Source organism: Ciona intestinalis, chromosome 5 (assembly GCF_000224145.3).
Source record: "Ciona intestinalis chromosome 5, KH, whole genome shotgun sequence".
NCBI classification, from domain to species: Eukaryota; Metazoa; Chordata; class Ascidiacea; order Phlebobranchia; family Cionidae; genus Ciona; species Ciona intestinalis.
Window position 1 is genome coordinate 4,331,690 of NC_020170.2, and position 20,090 is coordinate 4,351,779.

At 33.8% G+C, this 20,090-nt stretch overlaps 1 protein-coding gene across 1 annotated transcript in view; it reads left to right on the top strand.

Annotated features, from left to right (window-relative positions):
- LOC100177891 (sushi, von Willebrand factor type A, EGF and pentraxin domain-containing protein 1-like) overlaps positions 1 to 20,090 on the top strand; it is a 74,887-nt gene that overhangs the window by 51,668 nt on the left and 3,129 nt on the right. Inside the window, exons 67-108 of the mRNA XM_026834727.1 lie at positions 119 to 255; positions 478 to 625; positions 1,019 to 1,265; positions 1,496 to 1,718; positions 1,929 to 2,168; positions 2,507 to 2,717; positions 2,903 to 3,081; positions 3,365 to 3,496; positions 3,690 to 3,755; positions 3,810 to 3,881; positions 3,986 to 4,135; positions 4,436 to 4,564; positions 4,966 to 5,251; positions 5,545 to 5,878; positions 6,097 to 6,274; positions 6,466 to 6,660; positions 6,845 to 7,009; positions 7,232 to 7,379; positions 7,578 to 8,105; positions 8,502 to 8,674; positions 8,983 to 9,391; positions 9,602 to 9,851; positions 10,129 to 10,276; positions 10,503 to 10,670; positions 10,988 to 11,215; positions 11,487 to 11,661; positions 11,940 to 12,064; positions 12,499 to 12,736; positions 12,934 to 13,055; positions 13,262 to 13,435; positions 13,722 to 13,828; positions 14,169 to 14,393; positions 14,842 to 14,956; positions 15,262 to 15,487; positions 15,716 to 15,828; positions 16,099 to 16,205; positions 16,611 to 16,762; positions 17,023 to 17,147; positions 17,447 to 17,617; positions 17,989 to 18,098; positions 18,499 to 18,693; positions 19,063 to 19,184. Coding sequence (XP_026690528.1) covers positions 119 to 255; positions 478 to 625; positions 1,019 to 1,265; positions 1,496 to 1,718; positions 1,929 to 2,168; positions 2,507 to 2,717; positions 2,903 to 3,081; positions 3,365 to 3,496; positions 3,690 to 3,755; positions 3,810 to 3,881; positions 3,986 to 4,135; positions 4,436 to 4,564; positions 4,966 to 5,251; positions 5,545 to 5,878; positions 6,097 to 6,274; positions 6,466 to 6,660; positions 6,845 to 7,009; positions 7,232 to 7,379; positions 7,578 to 8,105; positions 8,502 to 8,674; positions 8,983 to 9,391; positions 9,602 to 9,851; positions 10,129 to 10,276; positions 10,503 to 10,670; positions 10,988 to 11,215; positions 11,487 to 11,661; positions 11,940 to 12,064; positions 12,499 to 12,736; positions 12,934 to 13,055; positions 13,262 to 13,435; positions 13,722 to 13,828; positions 14,169 to 14,393; positions 14,842 to 14,956; positions 15,262 to 15,487; positions 15,716 to 15,828; positions 16,099 to 16,205; positions 16,611 to 16,762; positions 17,023 to 17,147; positions 17,447 to 17,617; positions 17,989 to 18,098; positions 18,499 to 18,693; positions 19,063 to 19,184 — 7,746 coding nt within the window. The remainder of the gene's footprint in view (positions 1 to 118; positions 256 to 477; positions 626 to 1,018; positions 1,266 to 1,495; positions 1,719 to 1,928; positions 2,169 to 2,506; positions 2,718 to 2,902; positions 3,082 to 3,364; positions 3,497 to 3,689; positions 3,756 to 3,809; positions 3,882 to 3,985; positions 4,136 to 4,435; positions 4,565 to 4,965; positions 5,252 to 5,544; positions 5,879 to 6,096; positions 6,275 to 6,465; positions 6,661 to 6,844; positions 7,010 to 7,231; positions 7,380 to 7,577; positions 8,106 to 8,501; positions 8,675 to 8,982; positions 9,392 to 9,601; positions 9,852 to 10,128; positions 10,277 to 10,502; positions 10,671 to 10,987; positions 11,216 to 11,486; positions 11,662 to 11,939; positions 12,065 to 12,498; positions 12,737 to 12,933; positions 13,056 to 13,261; positions 13,436 to 13,721; positions 13,829 to 14,168; positions 14,394 to 14,841; positions 14,957 to 15,261; positions 15,488 to 15,715; positions 15,829 to 16,098; positions 16,206 to 16,610; positions 16,763 to 17,022; positions 17,148 to 17,446; positions 17,618 to 17,988; positions 18,099 to 18,498; positions 18,694 to 19,062; positions 19,185 to 20,090) is intronic.

Below are 20,090 nucleotides of genomic sequence, written 5' to 3' on the forward strand. Positions count from 1 at the left end.
CTTACCAAGTTAAAATACAATGTGCCAACTTTTTAGTTATTAAATTGCCATACCCAACTCTTTAGACAGTTTACATTAACAGACATATTACATTAAACATAAATAATTGTTTTACCAGAGAATGGAGCATGATACAGAAAAGCTCCTGGCAGAATATGCCAGGAAGTGGAATGCTGTATGGAGACGCATCTGTTTATTCATGTGATCCTGGTTATGAGTTAGAAGGCAATGCTACGATATTTTGTACAAGCACAGGTAAACATGCTAAACTTATAAAAAATGGATATGTGGAACTAATCATTCTGTCAAAAATGCTGTAAAGCTGTAAATAAAATTCCGACTTAGGAATTTAATTTTATGTTTTTTTAAAAGTTACTGAAATAACTTTGTTTAGGTTACAACAAATATTTTTTTTCGGTTTTCCTATAGGGCTTTTATTCCAGCATCTGCATTGATATTTCAAACATTTCTTCTCAGCCACTTTTAGTTCACCACCGCCTGAGTGCAACCCAGTAATATGTGGCACACCATCCAACAGGGGGACTTCACATTTGGTCGTTCTGTATGATGACATTACATTTGGGCATTCTGCTACCTATGTCTGTGACTTCGGATTTGTTGTCAGGTAATTTTTCTTTTTTCCCTTTTTAGGTTGAAAGACGTGTGTGAACTCTTGTGATCACACAGTAATAATTCTGCCAATAATACTCTTGTCTCAAATATAAATTATTACTGCATACAACATAAGTTAGGATATATAAAAAATATTTGTTTAAGTTAATCTTTATTAATAAATCTTTGTTTAAGTTAATCTTTACCTGTTAAATCATCTACCCTCTATGTAAGATGAAATAAGCAATCGCCACATTTTTTCCAGATACATCTACTAAAGTAGATTTAATGATGTTTTTAACAGCTGTCATTTTGCTTCTTATTCCCTTTCTTTTCGCTGTTCCAATTAATCTGATATTTGCTACTGCATTTAAAAACATAAATAAAATATTGGTATGTTGACCAGATATGCAAATGGCAACGAAACTTTATCCCATACATCCCAATGCACTTCTGAAAGAACATGGAGCCCTGCTATTCCATCCAATGCTTGCCAACCTGTTGAATGTTCTATTCCACCCAGTGAGATAGAACATGGACAAATTGTACAAACTGTGCCACCAAAAAGCAAACATGTTTACAGGGATAGTGTCAGATACAATTGCTTGGAGGGGTATGAGGCAAATCCTGAGTCTTTAACCATCACATGTCAGGTAGGTAGAAAAGTTGGGTGTTTTTAAAATTTTGTTTTTTTCGAAATTTGATTTATATTTTGTGTATACCATGTTGTGTTTAAGTTAAAATTGTGTTTTTTGGAAGTGCTCTGGGAATTTTCTAATTTTGTTAGTTGGATAATTTTTTTACTTATTTAAAAAAAACTGTAGAAATTCCAATTAATTTGCTACTTTAAACAAGACGATTCCTAAACAGTTTTTATATACAGGGTTCTGGTCAGTGGTCTGCTGTGCCAAGTTGTACACCAGTAGTCTGCCCTGATCCATTGTGTGATCACCCTGCCTCCTGTGTGTTTACTGGGAAAACTTTTAACCAGCAAGCTGTTATAACTTGTAATGCGGGATATGAGTTTGCTGACAATGTCAGATCAATTACAATTCTATGTGCAGCAAATAAGATGTGGCAATCTATGAATGTGGATATAATTACTGGTTAGTCAAATGTATTAATATTTTTTTTGTAAAACAGCAAATATGATTCGTATACGTTGTTGCTGTTTGGTTTAATATAAGTATGAAAGAAATCTTCTGGCAACTTATTACAATGTTGGGCCCTTTATGTCACAAAACATACAATTGTCAGAAGATCTTTGTCTTACTATAAAACATGATTTTTTTTAATAAAACATCCTATTTTTTTAGCTGACTCAACAGGCTGTAGAAGACACTCATGTGAAGAGCCAATCGAAATCAAGCATGGAAGTCACATGACTAACTCCCAGTTGTACCAGTCAACAGTGAACTACACTTGTGACCCAGGATATCAAATGACTGACACATCTGTTACAACTTTAACTTGTGATGAAGATAAAACATGGAGACCTCATCCGCTGCCAGTTTGTGAAGCAAAAGACTGTGGACCACTCCCATGTCCTGTACAGGGTAATTTGTTACAACACAAGCTCTTATACTGTGAATGCTACATACCAAACATTGACAGCACAAATTTTAGCCATCCTCTGTAAAATTTTAAAGAAAATTTGTTATAATAGCATGAACTCTTATATAATGTAAATGACACATAATATGCATTGAAAATGAAGAAAAAGTATAGATAAGCTAGTTACAAATTATAAAACATTAGAATAGCTGAGCCTGTCTTAATGTTTATAGTTCAATATTTCCTGTTTAATTAAAAATAAAGGATAACCATTTACCCTCCTATTTACTAAGAAAATCTTTCTTTGGCAGAAATATATTAAAACTATTTTTTCTAACAGCCAACTGCGAGTTTGGTGCCACAACATTTGGCTCAGATTTCCGCATTTCCTGTAGAGAGGGGTATGAACTTTCGCGTGATGTCTTTCATACAGTGTACCAATGTATGGAAACTGGAGCATGGTCAAACCCAAGTGATTTTGACTGTTTGCCCGTCAAATGCTCAAAACCAAAGAAAATATTAAACGGGAAAATCTCAACTGGAAACGCAGGGTAAATTATACATTGGAAACTGAAATATAATTTTAAAATTAAGATTCAAAATATGTTTAACCTAAAATTACTTGTTTTAAATATTTTTTTAAACGTTCCCTTCAAAAATATTATTTTAAACAATTGAATTTTTATTTAAAAAAATGCATTCTATTTAAAACTAATCTATTGCAAACTAATTATAGAAGTCGTCCAGTCTATTTAAGTGTGGTTGGTTATGAGTGCGATCATGGCTATGAATTGGATGGTCCTGTTGAGATCACCTGTCAATCAAACAAAGAATTTTCCTCACAGCCACCTGTATGTAAACCCGTATCATGTGGAAAGCCTGCAGCTATATCTAATGGCATGGTTATGTATTCAGGTATTCAGAAAAACAGTTTGTGGAGATAAAATATGCTTGTGTGCAAAAAAATCAAAGAAACTAACATTTTTGTTAAAGATATCTAATACTTGGGTATCACTTGTTCCCTAGTGCAAACTATTCATTGAAACTAATTCATAATAGATTAGTAGTTGTGTGAAATTATAAAAAATAATTGTTCGTAAATATTTTTCATTGTAAGTGTTAGTCATTTACCTATTAGGTCTAGCCTTGTGTTTGTCATGTAATTAAATATCTAACTGTACTTTCTAATTATTCTCAGGTTCCACTTACAAGCATAATGCAAGTTATAGCTGTGATCAAGGCTACTATCGCGTGGGTGGTTTACAATGGACATGTGCAGCAGATAGGCAGTGGGTGCCTACATTGTCAAGCATAGAAACTGGCAATGAAGGTAATGTAATGTAATGTAACTTACTTTATGTGAAATACAACTTTTGGTCACAGATTTTTAACTTGACAAATTTGTTAAAAACATTTATTTTTTACTTCAACTTTAAATTATTTTTTTTCGGTTTTAACAATATATAAAATAATAGGTACTATTCAAAAAAGCTTAAATGAATAACTTTAACAAAATAATACAGGAGTTTTCACAAGAAATCGACGTTCAGCGGAAGTGCTTGAAGGCTCAGCAAACTTAGAAGGATCAGGTTTGTAAAATATATTGTAATATTTATTTATTTTACCCTGAACAATATTTACAGGCATTACCAAACCAGTGGAAAATGAACCAAATCCACCTCCACTTGCTGCAATAAGATCTTCAGTTTTTGCAGGTTTTTTAATATTTATTTTTCTAGCTAATCCATAGACTTTTACAATTTACCCTACCATGCGAAGATAAATAAGCCATATATTCACTCATACTTTTTACTTCCAGCTGCACCATTAACAATATTGCCAACTTGCGAAAGAGTTCCATGTGGAAATGCTCCTTCAATTGAGAATGGAACACCTGTGAACAGTGACACCAGCTTTTTCTATCAAGATACTGTTGCATACATCTGTGACAATGGCTACAGATTTGTTGGTGAGTATATATAAAATAAAAATAACCGTGTCCTCACCTAAAATATAAAGATTAGCCTTTTTATTTAGTTATGGACGTGTTGTATAAACAGTATGATTATTCATTTATCACTGTGTTTAATACCTTTTATTCAATACCTGATTGTTTACACAAGAAAAAATTTACTTTTTTATTTAAGATAAGTTTATGTAAGATAACTAAGTTTTTGAGTACATAAGTATTTGTGAGATATTTGAATTTTCCTTGTTTTTTATTCAAGAGTTTTTTACATTTTTCACAGCTTTAAATTTAAACCTGCAGGTAGAAGCGTTCTTACATGTTTGAAAGATGGTTCATTCGGTCCCACCCCACACCCATTTTGTGAGAGGGTACCATGTGGATCACCACCCTCCATACTACACTCTGTATACAGAATTACATCACCATCAGGTACATGCAGAGTTAGTTTTTCCAAGAATCCGGCGCCGTGGTCCTAATGGGTTGTCCAAATTATCAGCCATACATAAAAAAATGAAAAAATCCACCAAAAATTATCACCCACCAAGTAACATAAGAGTTTTTGTGGATAAGAGTTATTTTATTTTTTCAGAACATTGCAATAAAGATTTAAAATATTCTCTAACTCTTAGAATACCATTAAAGTAAACTTTAATATATCTCTTGAACGCCATACCTCTAACACTTAGTATTTTCAACTAAGTCTGTTTCAACTGTTTTACAGCCCCTTAATCAGTACTGTTTCAACATTCTGTAACTGAGTTGGTTTTGTGTGAATATTTAGTTCATTTTGTGTCTAGATTTATGATCTAATCTAAATATCTGTTCCATAGGTGGTGTCGCCCACAACGTATACCAAGATACTGCTATATACAACTGTTCCAGTGGATTTGAGCACAAAGAACCCAACCCTTCTAAACTTCTAACATGCTCTGCAAGTGGGACATGGCTTCCAACACACCCTGACCCATGTCTGCCTATTGTTTGCCCTGAACCTGTTGTACCACTGCATTCTCAAGTATTGGGTACCAGTTACAATTTTAGAGACAACATTACCTACTTGTGTAATGAAGGATACGATCTTATAGGCCATGCTGTACTTGGCTGCAAAGCAAACCGGTAAGCATATAAAGATGGTATTGAACATTGGAACACATAAGCAATACATACTATTTAAAGTCGAATAATGTGCTGACTAATTTATTAACCATTCCAAAAACTTACCTAAAATGTTTTACTAGCAATTACAAGGTCCGTAAAACCACATTGTATTTTTTGTGATAGGAACTTCACTAAATGATGAAATGGTAATTGACCAACATTCTAATACTTAGGTCCCAATGCATGTCATGTTGTAGGACCCATCTAGAATAAAATATAAATGCTAAAACTTCTATTTTGACGTCCACTAGAAAATGGTCATCTCCACCACCCACCTGCTCCCCTGTTTCATGTGGCTATCCCAGCAATATACATCATGGAACTCATGACCAGCAGTCCGGTAAGGCTTCCCGTTTCACATACTTGAAACAAGTAAACTACACTTGTGAAGAAGGTTATGAATTCACCCCTAATTCAAATCCCATCCTTACCTGTCAATCAAATCGCAAATGGAATTTTGACTCACCTAAATGTGTGCCTGTGTCATGTGGTCATCCTGATTTAATAATCAATGGAAAATATAACGGGACTTTCACTTATGGAAGCACAGTACAGTATTCATGTGATTGTGGCTATGAATTACAGGTGAGGATAACAATTATTGAAAAAATGATAAGTTCATTCCAAATTGATGTAATTCTATTTACTATTCTATATAAGGGAGTTCCGTGTTAAGAACTTGGAAAATAATGTTCTTAAAAATGTAAAGTGTGTACATTTGGTTATACAAACGATAAAAGATAGAAAGTCAGAGCAAACTATAGTCATAACACAAAATTAAGCAATCCTAACTAACTTTTCAGGGAGAGGCAATAATACACTGCTTAGCGAATCGGTTATGGAGTAATGGCGCCGCTATGTGCTCTCCCGTGAGCTGTGATCATGCACCACGAGTGGCTCACAGCCAAGATCATGTCTTGATTGGAAAAAATGAACATGAAGTTACTTTCACGGGCACTGTCACATACACATGCCTCCCAGGTGAAAACTTATTTATTTCTATTCAAGGCGGCATGCGTTTAGGAATCCCACAAAGTGGCATTGAAAGAAAAACAAATACTTCTTGCACGTTGTGATTTTAGTTTAGTTGCCTCTGAATGTACCATGGTTTATATTTATATTATGACTTGCAGCAACAGTTGCACACTATGTATTTATAACTTCCATTTCAGGTTATATTTTGACCGGGGCTAGCACTCTCACTTGTACACATGATGCTACATTTGATTTGCCTGCACCAGTATGTGCTCCTGTATCCTGTGGTGAACCTGTTATGCCACACAATGGTCGAATTAAAACACAAACTGGAATACTCTTCAATGATTCTGTTGTGTATGAATGTTACAATGGCTATGAGCGAACACCAGGTATGTAGAGTGATGCGTTCAGTGTACAAATTAAACATTTATTCTGCTGTTGTTAAAAATCTCGAATTTAGGTGAAATGAGAAAATGCACTTTGCTGTATTTAGTTTTTCGTATTTTTATAATTTATTTTAATTAATTCAAAACCTTAAAAAAAGTAAAGTTTGACCTGCTTCATAAATACCAGGATCCTCATTTGCTGCCGAATGCACTGAAAATGGTACATGGAGTGCTGGAGCATTGGAATGCCAGCCAGTTCCTTGTGGAGAACCCACTCCTATTATTGAGAATGGTCATGTAAACTTCACAAATACTGTTTATCAGTCTATAGCTGTTTATTCATGCATACCAGGTTTGTATAGTATAATGTTATCAATATCCTGTTACTTCTGCCACCAGACATAATGTAAATAATGTATTAATGGCTTATCTGGTATGAAAAACATATTGTATTTTCTGATTTTTTTTGTTGGCAATATCAAGGCCAGACGTTTTGTCACCGTTATATTCAAATTTATAGTAAATTTTAATGTTTCTAAACCATGAACCAAAAAAACTGAATAATATGTTACAGGTTATGAAATCAGCATGTCAAACTGTGCTATTGGAAGGTATTGCATGGAGTGTAATGCTCATGGCATCTGGGAAAATGAGGACAGTGTTGAAATACCAGTTTGTACCGCTCTGAACTGCTCAGATCCAGAACATGTCGAGTTTTCTGTGTAAGTCCCATTTGAATGGCTTTAATTAATATTGCGAAGAACATATATGAGCTGTATTAACAGTAATTTGAAAATTTATTGGACATGCTTCTGTGACACAAGCAAACAGGCCTTATTAAAGGAAGTTTTAGAAAACTTTTTGTAATCATGCGCCAAATGCTTTAGCATCAACCATCTTATTTTTTACTTCTTTAAAAGATCAAACATGTTTAACAATACATTTGGCTCAACACTGGAATACACCTGTGAACCTGGTTATGAACTTATTGGCAACCCTATAATGCAATGCCAAGCAGATTACAGTTGGGGCCCAGATCCTTTCCCTATCTGTGAACGAGTGTCTTGTGTTGAGCCAGAAGTTGTGAATGCCACCATTGAAGTCATGGCAAAGGAACCTAATGATAGTTCAGCATTCAAGTTTGCAGATGCACTTAAAGTGACCTGTTACCCTGGACACAGTATGGAAGGAAATAAGTTAGTTTACAACCCATATAATCTCCTATACGTTTCTTCACAAATACACTGGTGCAACAGTAGTGGGTTATGGGATTATGAGTTCAGTCCATGTGTTCCAATAACTTGTTCACAACCTTCTTATGTGCCACATGGTGACGACTATTGGCCAAAAAAAGATGTTTATGACTTTGATGAAGCTATTGCACTTCACTGCATAGAAGGTTATGAGTCAAAACATACATCCCGCATTTCAAAATGTGTCTACAACAAGTAAGTATGACATTTTATCCACTCGAAACTATATACATTGTATTTTATGCATAACAGTTTTGGTGTGCTGCTTTGTGAAGTTGAGCTTAAAAACACAGCTATTTAAAGGGTACTGTAGGTGCTTCCAATTTTTGAATGAATGAGTGATTTTACTGTATGTATCCTGGTATAGCAAGGCAATGGAAGTTGTTATAACTTGTGTGTTCTGTTTTATAGACTTTTATGGCGTTTCATTGTTTCTTTTATGGCGTTTTACTGTTACTTTTTAGGATTTTTTATAATGTATGCCTGACAATTTAACAAATAAGTGACCACCGTGTTCCAGCAAGTGTCCTACCAAATGACACATATGTCCACAATGGTAGCCGCAATAAGTGATTTTGTTTGTTTTTGAAGTGTTTGGTCTCATCATTATGAAACTCCGGGGACGTGTAGTCGTGTACAGTGTCCACTTGATCCCACAATAGAGAATGGATTTGTAGACAGTCACAAATACGAAAGACTTCCCTTTGAATTTGGATCTATAGTAACTTTTATGTGTATACAAGGTTACTTGATACAAGGAAATGGTACCTAGTAAATTGTTTTTTATGATAATAGTTTTTACCCAATGGAGTGTCTATCACAGCGTTTATTAATTCTAATTAGTAAATATTTTTTGCGTGGAAAAATTTTGAGAACAGGTTAATAACTGTAGCATTGGAGCAATTAGTTAAAAAGAATATAACAAATGAGAGTAGAATTTTTGATGTATTATTTTCCTTCTTTTTATAATTCATTTACCGAACCACTGCTAATTATATAAATATGTGTTGCTTTTTTTTTCTTTTTTCATTCAATGCTATTTTCTATTTTTATAAAACATTACTTCTCACAGCCAATGCTACTTGCACATCATCAAAAACCTGGTCACAGCTTCCTGTATGTGCGCCTGCCCCTTGTTCCCCACCTCCTGCAATAGAACATGCTTTTTACACAATAGAGCATATGCCAATCTTTGCACCACCAGTAGTATCAGATGAGCCACTTCCTCCTGGACCGTATAGTGATGTTGGGGGTTCAGAACCTCTACCTCCAGATGTACAGATTCATTCTATTTCTTCTCTTGAAGAAATGCCACCACCATCTCTTGGCTTCAAACTCGGTGACATAGTAATGTACAGCTGTGATCCTGGTTACCAGCTTCACAATCCATTTGATAACTACATGGAGTGTGGGGTGGATAACCAGTTTGAAGGTCCACTTATATCATGCAAAGCTGTTACTTGCCATTCAGCACCTACTATGTGAGTATAAACATAATGTTTGTAAGATTTAATCGACAACCATTTATTATTAACATTATGTGAGGTGCGAATGATAAACCACCATATTATTGATATGTAAGATTTAAGTGATAACCTTCGGTTTTTAACACTCTGCTTGTTCAAATGTTTACCCACTGCTATTAACATAACGTGGGATTCAAATGTTAATAAAATCATGACATTTTTCAGACAAAATGGTCGCTTCAATGCTAACTCTACAACTTTTGGTCGCACTATAACTTACACTTGTGATGAGGGTTATGAAGCTACATCACTGGTTACTTTCATCTGCACAGCAAATAGAACATTCATGGCAGGTTCTACATTGCAAGAGGCAAACTCTCAACGTCCAGGTTGTGCTCGTGTCAGTTGTGGCCAGGCCCCTATTGTTAACAATGGTGTAGTTGTTGGTGCTAAAAGGTTGCTCTACCTCTACAATGTAAGTTCATAAATGGGGATTATACTTAAAGTTGTCACATATTTCTACCTTTTTGAATCAATGTATACACCAGTTTTGTATTAAGTGAGAATACATAGTTTAATTTTTGTTCTAGATTTATTTTAGCTCTCAAGGCTACATGTTTTGTTAGCATTTTTAGTAAATAAAGAGGGAATTTGTAAGATTTTGATCGTTTTCTTATAAAATTTTCTTTTTTGTGTTACGACCTATAATAATTTAATCTCAAAATTCTGATGGTTAAATAACTCTTATTCAGGATGAGGTCACCTATGCATGTAATAGTGGTTACTACATGGTTGGAGAAAGTACATCACGGTGTACATCTGACCGTTTGTTGATACCACCAATATGCTTACCTGTGTTTTGTGGTGTGCCAGCTCAACTGCCTAATTCTGTTCTTGTATGTAAGTAATTCTGTGATAAAGATTGCCTACTTTCTATCTATGATGAGTTACAGCACAAGTGTTATGTTGATTGAAAACTGGTGCTTTGCAAAATTGTTTTTGCAAAAAAATTAAGTTTTTCATACCACTGTTATTAAGTTTGCATTCTATCTATTTGAAACTATATATATATTAATTTTAAATATTTTATTTATCACTTTAACATGCTTTATATATTTTCATACAGACAATACCACCTTTTTCCAAGACCTAGCAAGCTATCAGTGTGATGAAGGTTATGTAGATGATTCAGACACTATAAGTTGTCAAGCCAATGGTAATTGGTCTATGCCAACTTTACTTTGTAAAAAAGTTGATTGTGAAACACCACCTGATGTCGAATTTGGCTTAGTTGGTAAGTGTATCTACTAGACTAGCTACAATAATACATGTTGTTTGTGTTTGATTCACTGTTTTTCTAACAGCTTGAGTATTTGTGTAAAGATTATATAACACCTTATGTGTCTGCCTGCCTATTGGGTGCATTTATGGTGGCTATACAATACAATTTTGACTACATTTTTTTTATAAAGTCACTGCTGATAATGAGAGTGCTTTTATTTAAGCTGCTTTATGATTATACAATTAATATTTTATCACCCATTTTTTTTAAATACCTTGTCAAATTTATTAATTTCTTTGTTTAAATTCATGTTGTTGATAAAATTATAGAAATCACTGGAACAAAATATGGTGACCATGCTAACTACACCTGTTTACCTGGATACACAATATCTGATCGTACACTGAGTACTTGTGAAGCAAGTGGAAATTGGTCAGAAATTTGCCCTCTTTGTTCTCCTGTTAAATGTAGACCACCTGCTGTAATTGATAATGGCCACCATACTGCACAAGGAAACTACACTTTTGGGGAGGCAGTGGTATTTTCGTGTAATAGAGGTATGCGGGCAGGTGTCATTACTTAACATAGTAAAACTTCTTTAAACTGAATATTATATATAGCTGTTTTGAATACAATACTTTGTAATAAAGTTGATATTCATTGTTTGCACAGTAGTAAAACTTCCAGTGCAGGCACAATGTTTTTAAAGCCACCATGTATAGTGAGCATAAAAACATCTGAGTTATAACTCATCAAATATTGCTATGCAAGGATAAAAATCATGACTAACAATTTTGTTTTACTAATTCTCACATAACAAATACATAGGTTATCGAATGGTTGGTGTAAGTTTTGCATTGTGCAATGCTGAAGGTCATTGGTCCACCCCACCTCCTTCCTGCCATAGAAAATCATGTGGACTTGCTCCTTTTGTTTCAAACTCTGTTTTCCAACCTGGGGAGTTGTTGTTTGGGGACGAGGTTGAGTACAGCTGTCTTTTCGGGTAAGTGTAGAGGGGTTTGTTGTGAGTTACAAACTGGGTATTAAACTACATTGGTATTTTATTTATAGGTACTAATATGCTATTAGTCTATAAAAAATATTGAACATAAAATGACAATACTTTATATATGTGATTATATTTCTGTTATTACTACCTACATTGATAAACTTATGTTGAATAAATTTTGAATAAAAAGGGAAATCAACTTTATAATTGGATCAGAAAGGACTCAACAATAAAATTTAATTTCCCAATATATAACTCTATTAATTTTTCAGATATGAAATGGCTGGTCATGACACAATATCGTGTGGTCCTGGTGGGTTCTTATCTCCTCTACCAAGGTGTGATCCATTACCATGCCAAGAATTTCCTCGTGTCAAACACGCAACACTCGTGACAGGTAAGATAACCCCAAACAAAACATTGCCAGAAAATCTCTCTTTTAAAGATATGCCTGCAGAAACAGCACATATAAAGTTGCTTTTGTTGATCACTATTCTACATCATGTGCTTAGCACAGTAGTTTGCTAGTGCTAACCTGTTATTATCGAATAGACCACTGGGTTGCAAATATATTTCAATAACCATAGGTAATAAAAATAATAAAACTCAATCATTTTGTTCCTAAAAAATAACAACATTAAAATGGACATGAAGGTGGAATGTAAAATGACCACAGTAATGACTGATCTCCATTACTGCATTCAAAGAGATAAATAACCATTAATGGTATGATAATACAGACTGTAGATAAAATACACACAAATGTTTGAATGGACGAAAAAAGTTTTTTTTATGCAAAACGAACTAAATACCTTAAATATTTTTTGGCAGATCCTTCCAATGGTGTAGTATTTGGTGAACGAATTGTATTTAACTGCAATGAAGGGTATCGACTTGCTACCAGTTCAAACTGGATGGAGTGTACAGGTCATGGGAAGTTCAATTTCACATCAAATACTGTCCGATGCCAGCCAGTTGAATGCCCAATGCTTCATCCAATCGATCATGGTACTCTATCACGTGATCATGGTGTTTTTAATGATGAAGTAACTTACTCATGTAGTGAAGGGTGAGTTTATGAATGTTTAAATGTTATTAAATCTATTATATGTGAGAAGATTATTAAACGGTCAAAGTTAAGTTAACATATATTGTTTTAATCATTTTAGATTCTTTTTCTGATTTATTTTTGGGCAAAAATATTCTGGTGTAAAACTTTATACCTGTATAAAAGTCAGAACTATTTTTTTAAGCTTTACATTGTAGATACAATTTGGTGGGTCTATCAATAGTTGTATGTAATGCTAATGGAACGTGGACAGCTCAACCGGTTTGTCAACCAGTGGAATGTGGATCTGCCCCAATCATTAAAAATGGGAATGTGCTTGGTAAATCAGTTTTAAACCATAGTTTTTTTTTCCATACTAAAAACAATGTTACTCTTTTTGACAAGTAATGTGTAATTTTGTTTTGAGAAAATGTTTAAGTTTATGGAATTCAGATTATTATTTAGTTTGCATGGTACAACTCTGCTTGGTGTAAAAATGCTTAAATTTCAAATTCATAAATGTTGCAAATTTTATTTTTCTTGCAGATGAGCAACGTACCTATACGTACAATATGCGTGTTAGCTATGCATGCGACATAGGATATGAAATGAGTCTTATCAATGGACATAGCAGATTGTGCCAAGCAGATGGAAGTTTTACATCACATCCTATAACATGTAGACCTGTAGAGTGCCCAGAGCTTCCACCTGTGTTCAATGGTAAAATAATAGTGAAGGATCTAAAATTTAACAATCACCAACAATGTCTTATAAGTTGTAACTTAAGCATACATAAGGTGTATGAAACAAAACACCAGTGTTAGAAAGGTTGACGTTGCTGCAAGGGTAAATAAGATGCATTTAGTCATTTATTTAGGTTAGATTATTTCCATTACAATTATACCCAGACTGCCCATGCATGTCTACATGAGATCCTTGGTTTATGTAACGTATATGTGTAACTCACTTTTGACCTTTTTCTAATTTTATTTTATCAAATTTCTAGGTATTATTGATCTGTCTGGTACCACGTATCTGACAACAGGAATTTTAATTTGCAAAGATGGGTATGAACTTAACATAGGAGACAATAATGTTGAATTTACATGCCAGGTACATTGTATTTGTAGCTCACTTATATCATTTACAAGTAACGAAAAATATATCTCTTAAAATCTATAAAAATATTATATTTAAATTTAAATGTTTTTTACCTATAGCATGTGTTAATTTTTTAAACTTAAACATTATTTGTACAGAAGTAAAACAACTCTTACATAAGTTATGTATCAAAATATAGTAAGACCACAATCATCAACTTTCACTAGCATAAAAATAAAATCATTTACCAAAATGCCACAGCGAAAATTATGGGTTCTGGCTGTGGTAGTCCCAACATAAACTTTCAATGTTTTATTTTATTTACCTTTCTGTGTAATGTGGTATATTACAGGCCAACCGCACATGGTCCAATGATGTAACATCAGTCTCTTGCAACCCGGTACCATGTGATACACTGCAGCCTTTAGAGCATGGCTACATTAATGTAAAAGAGAGGCCTGATACAACTATGTTAAATGGAGCAAGGACAACTACTGTTGCTGGAGATGATGATGTTCTGAGTCTGCACTTTGGTTCTGCTGTGGAGTATCTTTGCAACCGTGGATACTATTTATCGGTAATTAAGTTAATTCAGGGGTTTGTGTGTTGAGGTACAAAGTCTGTCATTAAAACATAATGAAAAAACTAGAAAAATTACATTTTCCAATAAATGGAATTGGTTAAAATTTTGTGCAAGGTAATTTAAACTGAATAGTATTTATCAGTAATTAGGTTACTTCAGAAATTTTTAAATGCTCGTTGAGGTTCAAATTTGGTCATTGAATGAAAAATGTTAGCGCATGGAAAGGTGAAAATTTGTGCCAGCAAGTAGTAAATAGCCTTTGATAGATAAAGATATGCCAACAGTCATTTGAGTGATTATAAGTGACCAATAATTTAGTAGGAGGGCCTATTTAACATTTTTAGTGAATTCTTATCTCTGTTGCTCTAATAACATAAACCATAATATAAAAAGTGAAAAAAACACCTTTTCGTATTAAATAGTTTTGGTTAATTTTGTGCAGGAGGGTTTAAATGAGCTGTCATGCATGGGTGATGGTAGTTGGGGCACGACACCCCCACTTTGTAACCCAGTAGAATGTGGGAATGCTCCTATTGTGGAAAATGCAAGAGTTCCAGGTAAGAGTGGTCTTGTATAAATAAGTATTTTTGAATTAAACCAGCGTTAACAATATATGTACAAACAGGACAATTTGTTTAGAAAGATTGTATTTTTGCAAAAATAAACATAAAGTTATATTTTTTTATTACAATTCTTTTTTCTCTTGTATTTCATTTAAAACTTCAAACGTACGCTTGCGAAATAACATTTAAAATATTTTGGTGACTTTTTGAAAATTTGGTACATCATCCTGATTTTTTTCTTTGTATTTACGTTTAAATCAGATGACCAAGTGAGCTACTAAAAGATGTTTAATTTACAGTTATGACATACACATTCAACATGAGTGCGCAATACGAGTGTTTGACTGGGTACATCTTTAGAAGTGTTGAGACATTCCAAATGTGTTTGGAGAATGGGGAGTTTACTGATTACAATATAGCATGTGATCCAGTATCTTGTCCCTTACCGCCATTGGTCGAAAATGGTCACACATCAGTGACTTCGGCAGTGTATGGTGTTACTGTGTCCTACCATTGTGAGCATGGGTAAGTGAATGAATGCAACTTCTTTACTACTTTGTAGGGCTATGAGAGTAGTTGGGCAAAACACTGAAAAAGAACATTTGCAAAACCTGGACAAAACATGGACAACCCTATGAAAACATGGGAAGACACTCTACTTTAAATCCAACTACCTTTGCCTTCATACAACATATTTATTTTCTAACCCTCCATCAACAATAGTCCAACAATTTCAAGTTATATTGTATACAGGTATGAAATGATTGGCAGTGACACAACAACATGTACAAGCACAGGTCAATACTCAACACCGTACCCATTATGTCATCGCATTTCATGTGCTGAATTACCATCTTTACTTTTCTGTAAGTACACAGCAACAAAACTAAGGGGGCTTTAAAATACCGCATCGTTGTCTGTTACCAGATATAAAACCATGTAAAACTTTTTTGGGTGAGTTAGTTTGGAAAAATACTGTACATGTGTTAGGTACTACAACATGGTACCTTCGATCAGGTTTGGTACAACAGCCCATATTTTAAACAAATAGATTAAACTCTTTTTTTTATAGTGTTTTTATAGTTTTAGGGAACGGGTGATTTAATAGTTCTTTATTATTTCCATTGTTTTTACAGCCAATGTTGTTGTGGGTGGGACAAGGTTTGGAGATGTTTCAACCATTGAATGTATTACCGGGTTCATGTTTCCAGATGGTGGAACTACCATCACCATTTCTTGTGGGGTAAGTGGTTTAAGTATTTTATGTGGCAACACTGTTATGTTATCTATACCAATCTGTAAAATGTTATCTCTTAACACCATGCTACAATATTTAAGTAAACCAGCTGTTTACCAGTGGTTCTGAAACTATGTTATACGGTGTCTTTTGCCAAGGACAGCTTATTACAAACAATATACCTACCTGTAGCATATGTGTGTTGTTGAATAAGATTCTTAACAATTATTGCTTTTACTCAGTGTTGACTAATCGTTTTTTTAAATCTTTATCGAGTACCAATAGTCTATAAGTGATTGCTGAAATTTTGATCAAAATTTTCTATTTTACTTTTTTGATAACAATTTATAACTTTTACCTGTGTTGCTGTTCAAAACATATTTTCAAAAGCCATTTCTTATGTTCATTCAGGCGAATCGAACCTGGTCACATGACATAGAGCACATCACATGTGACCCAGTACCTTGTCCACCTGCACCTGTGGTTAAACATGCTACCATCAAAACTTATGCAATTGGTCAACATGTGTTTGGTGATGTAGCTGATATACTGTGTGATGAAGGGTAGGAATGTGTTTTGGAATTTTTTTTCTTAATAAATTTACACTTATAAATATAGCTGTAATTGACATACTTAATTTTGTATTAGGTTTACTATTTCGCACTAGTCTCTTAGCCATAAATGTATGGCACACTATCCATTTTTGGTGGATGTGGCCTTCATCTACATAACCCACAGAATTTTTTTTTGTTCTTAAAATATCATGATATTAGCAATTGTTTTCAAAGAGGTAAATAAAAACAATGTTATGTGATAATACCAGGTATGAGTTGAATGGTCCAGATTTCATGGAATGTTCAGAGCAAGGGCAATGGACAGCTGAATCAACATGTGAACCAAGAGCATGTGGTCAAGCTCCGGCAGTAGATAATGCTTATACACTTAGAGGTAAAACAACCTTAATCGGTTTGTAATAAATTCCGCGAAACTGACCTTGCTCTGGTGCTCATAAAGTTGAACGATTCTTAGTGAAGAAATATAACAAATAGTTGATTTTACTCATAAACGCAGTATTGGGTGCAGAGCTAGCTATTTAATTGACACTCTCCTTCACACTTTTTATCCATAGCATGTTTTAAAAAGTGTTGTTTTGCTGTTCATTTCCTTCTTTTCATTGTTTTAATAACATGATCTTTACCATTGTTTCAAAAAAGAAAATATGTTATTAAACCAGACATTTTTTACAGATGCATCTTATATATATGAATATGGGGATACAGTGACCTATGGTTGTTCTACTGGTCATTCCCTTGTGGGTGATGCAGCCACTGTTGACTGTGGACCCCATGGTGACTTCAGCTTGCCTACTTTCAGATGCACACCAGTAGTGTGTAGCGAAATACCACCAATTCCCCATGGTAAATATGACAGAATTTTTTATAGCTTAATTTGTTGAACTTATTTATACTGGTATTTTAAGTCCTATTAATGCTTAGCGGTATGACAGACGAACATCTGTCATTTAAGATTACAAAACAAACAATTGACACTAGAACTCTTTCACACTTATAGACTCGGTAGCAGCAACATATAAATTCTGTTATTTCTGCTACCTGGGATAATGTAGATAATCTTTTAACGACTCATCTGGTATGAAAAAAAGAAGTTATAAAAAGTCTTACGAATGGCAGAGGAAACGTTGAGAATGCATTCAATTTTTCATACCAGATGAGCCACTAAAAGATTATTAATAACTATATATACATGTAAATACACACTTTCAACACAGCAACCACTGATGGCAGTGGAGTGACGTTTGGAAGAGAGATCACAATAAGATGTGATCCTGGTTATCATTTCTCTTCAACAACTGAAGATCAGCTTGTTATTATTTGCCAGGTGAACTTTCTGGCACTTCATTTACTTTTTACCATCTTTTTTAAAGTTTAATTTGTTTTTAAAAAATTTACATTAAGTTTAAAGTGCTGTACATGAAACACAGATTGGTTTAAACTTTAAGATAAAAATGATATGTTTGTTGCATTAAAGAAGCAGGCTTGTAATGTAAGAATGACACGAAAAAATGAAAAACTTAATACTTAAAATTAGGATGATTGCAACTGTATGTTTTTCAGGAATGTTTAAATAATTTTTATTTAACCTTTTGTAGAAAATTTTATTTAGTTGTTAACAAAAGATGATACTGTGCCAAAAATCTAACGTATTTTCCACAATAGCATATTTAGAAACTATTATTGCATGCAAGTGTATAATTTGATCACAAAAATTCTACCTTTAGCAAAACGAAATATGGTCCAAATCTCCGACAAGTATACAATGCCTTCCAAACGCATGTGAACAACTTCTACCTCTTACATTTGGTAAGATTACAGAAGTAAGTGGGAATCATGAGCCTTTTCTGGGTCCTGAGATGGTAAACTTGAACTACCCTGCTTCCATCACTTACCTATGCAACCCTGGATACACTTTAGTGGTAAGAAAATATTTTTTTAAACAAATTTGGGTTGTAAAACTTATTGTATGTAATTGCTGAACTTATTTATTTTATGGTAATTTTGCAAGGGTTTCGATGCTATTCCTTTCATAGATATTGTATTTTAAGAAGTAGAACGAAAACAAGTTGTAGGTAGCATAACAGAAGAAATGTTGATTTATAATAATAAACCACAAACTTTATTGTTGTACCTTGAAAAATCATTTTTTTATAAAGTTTAACCTTTTGTTTTTATTTTAATTTTTGGAAATATTTTAAACATTCATATTGTGCAATGTGCAGTAAACAATACATCTTTATTAAACAGCATATATTGTATGATCAGAAAAGTAAACCTGCTATCATTAGGGCCGATCTAAGAGGAAGTGTCAAACAAATGGAGCTTGGGACAGCCATGCAGCATTCTGTCAACCAGTTGACTGTGGATCTCTCCCTATGTTACTGCATGGTAGCATAGATTCTATGGATCGGTATTAACCTGTTTGTTTTTTAACCAAATTATTAAAAAAAGGAGTGGTGTTTGTAATAAAGCTTAAAGAAGTAAAAGGAATTTAGTCTAATGTTTTAATTTTAATGCTAGAAATATTACACAAGGTGTAAAAATGGCACACATTTTTTATGCTTAGTTATTTATTTACAAGCTGTACAAACTTTTCAACAATTTTTTTTTGCAGAACAACTTTTGGAAACCAGGCACGATACGAATGTGATGTGGGATACCAGCTCATACCGGCTGAATCCAGTGTTCGAACTTGTCTTGAAACTGCTTCATGGAGTGGCCTGCCTCCATTTTGCCAGCGTAAGTATAAGATCTAAACTTTTTTTAGTATATGACTTAATTACAAGTTTTGCTATTTTTGCTTTTTGTATTGATTAGTTTTGAAATGTTAATAAAGCCTTTACCAATTGTTTGATTTACAATTCAAGCTTGTTTTGTAAGTTAATTTGTTTTTTGATAATCAATTTGTTCAGGTGTGTCATGTGGAAGACATCATCCACTAAGCAACGGGGTGCTCTCCAAGAGGGGAGTGATCAGATATGGATCCTCAGTTTACTTCAATTGCGATGAGGGGTACACACTTATAGGTGATAATGAAAGGTAAAATATTGTAAATTAGACAACATTTTGTGCAGCTGGCAATACATTCAAAAATAGAAAAAAATCATGTGGCAGAAAAGGTCAAAAATTGATTGCTGAAGATATTATTGGTGCCACACAAATTATTATTGGTGCCATTAGCATTTTCTTATAGAACAACTATGTAATGAAAATAACACACCAGTGAACTTCAGTAAATAAAAATCACCCACAAAATTACCTTTGTGGTAACTTCTAAGCTGGCTCGGAGTGTATGAAATGGAACACCCGTGTTATA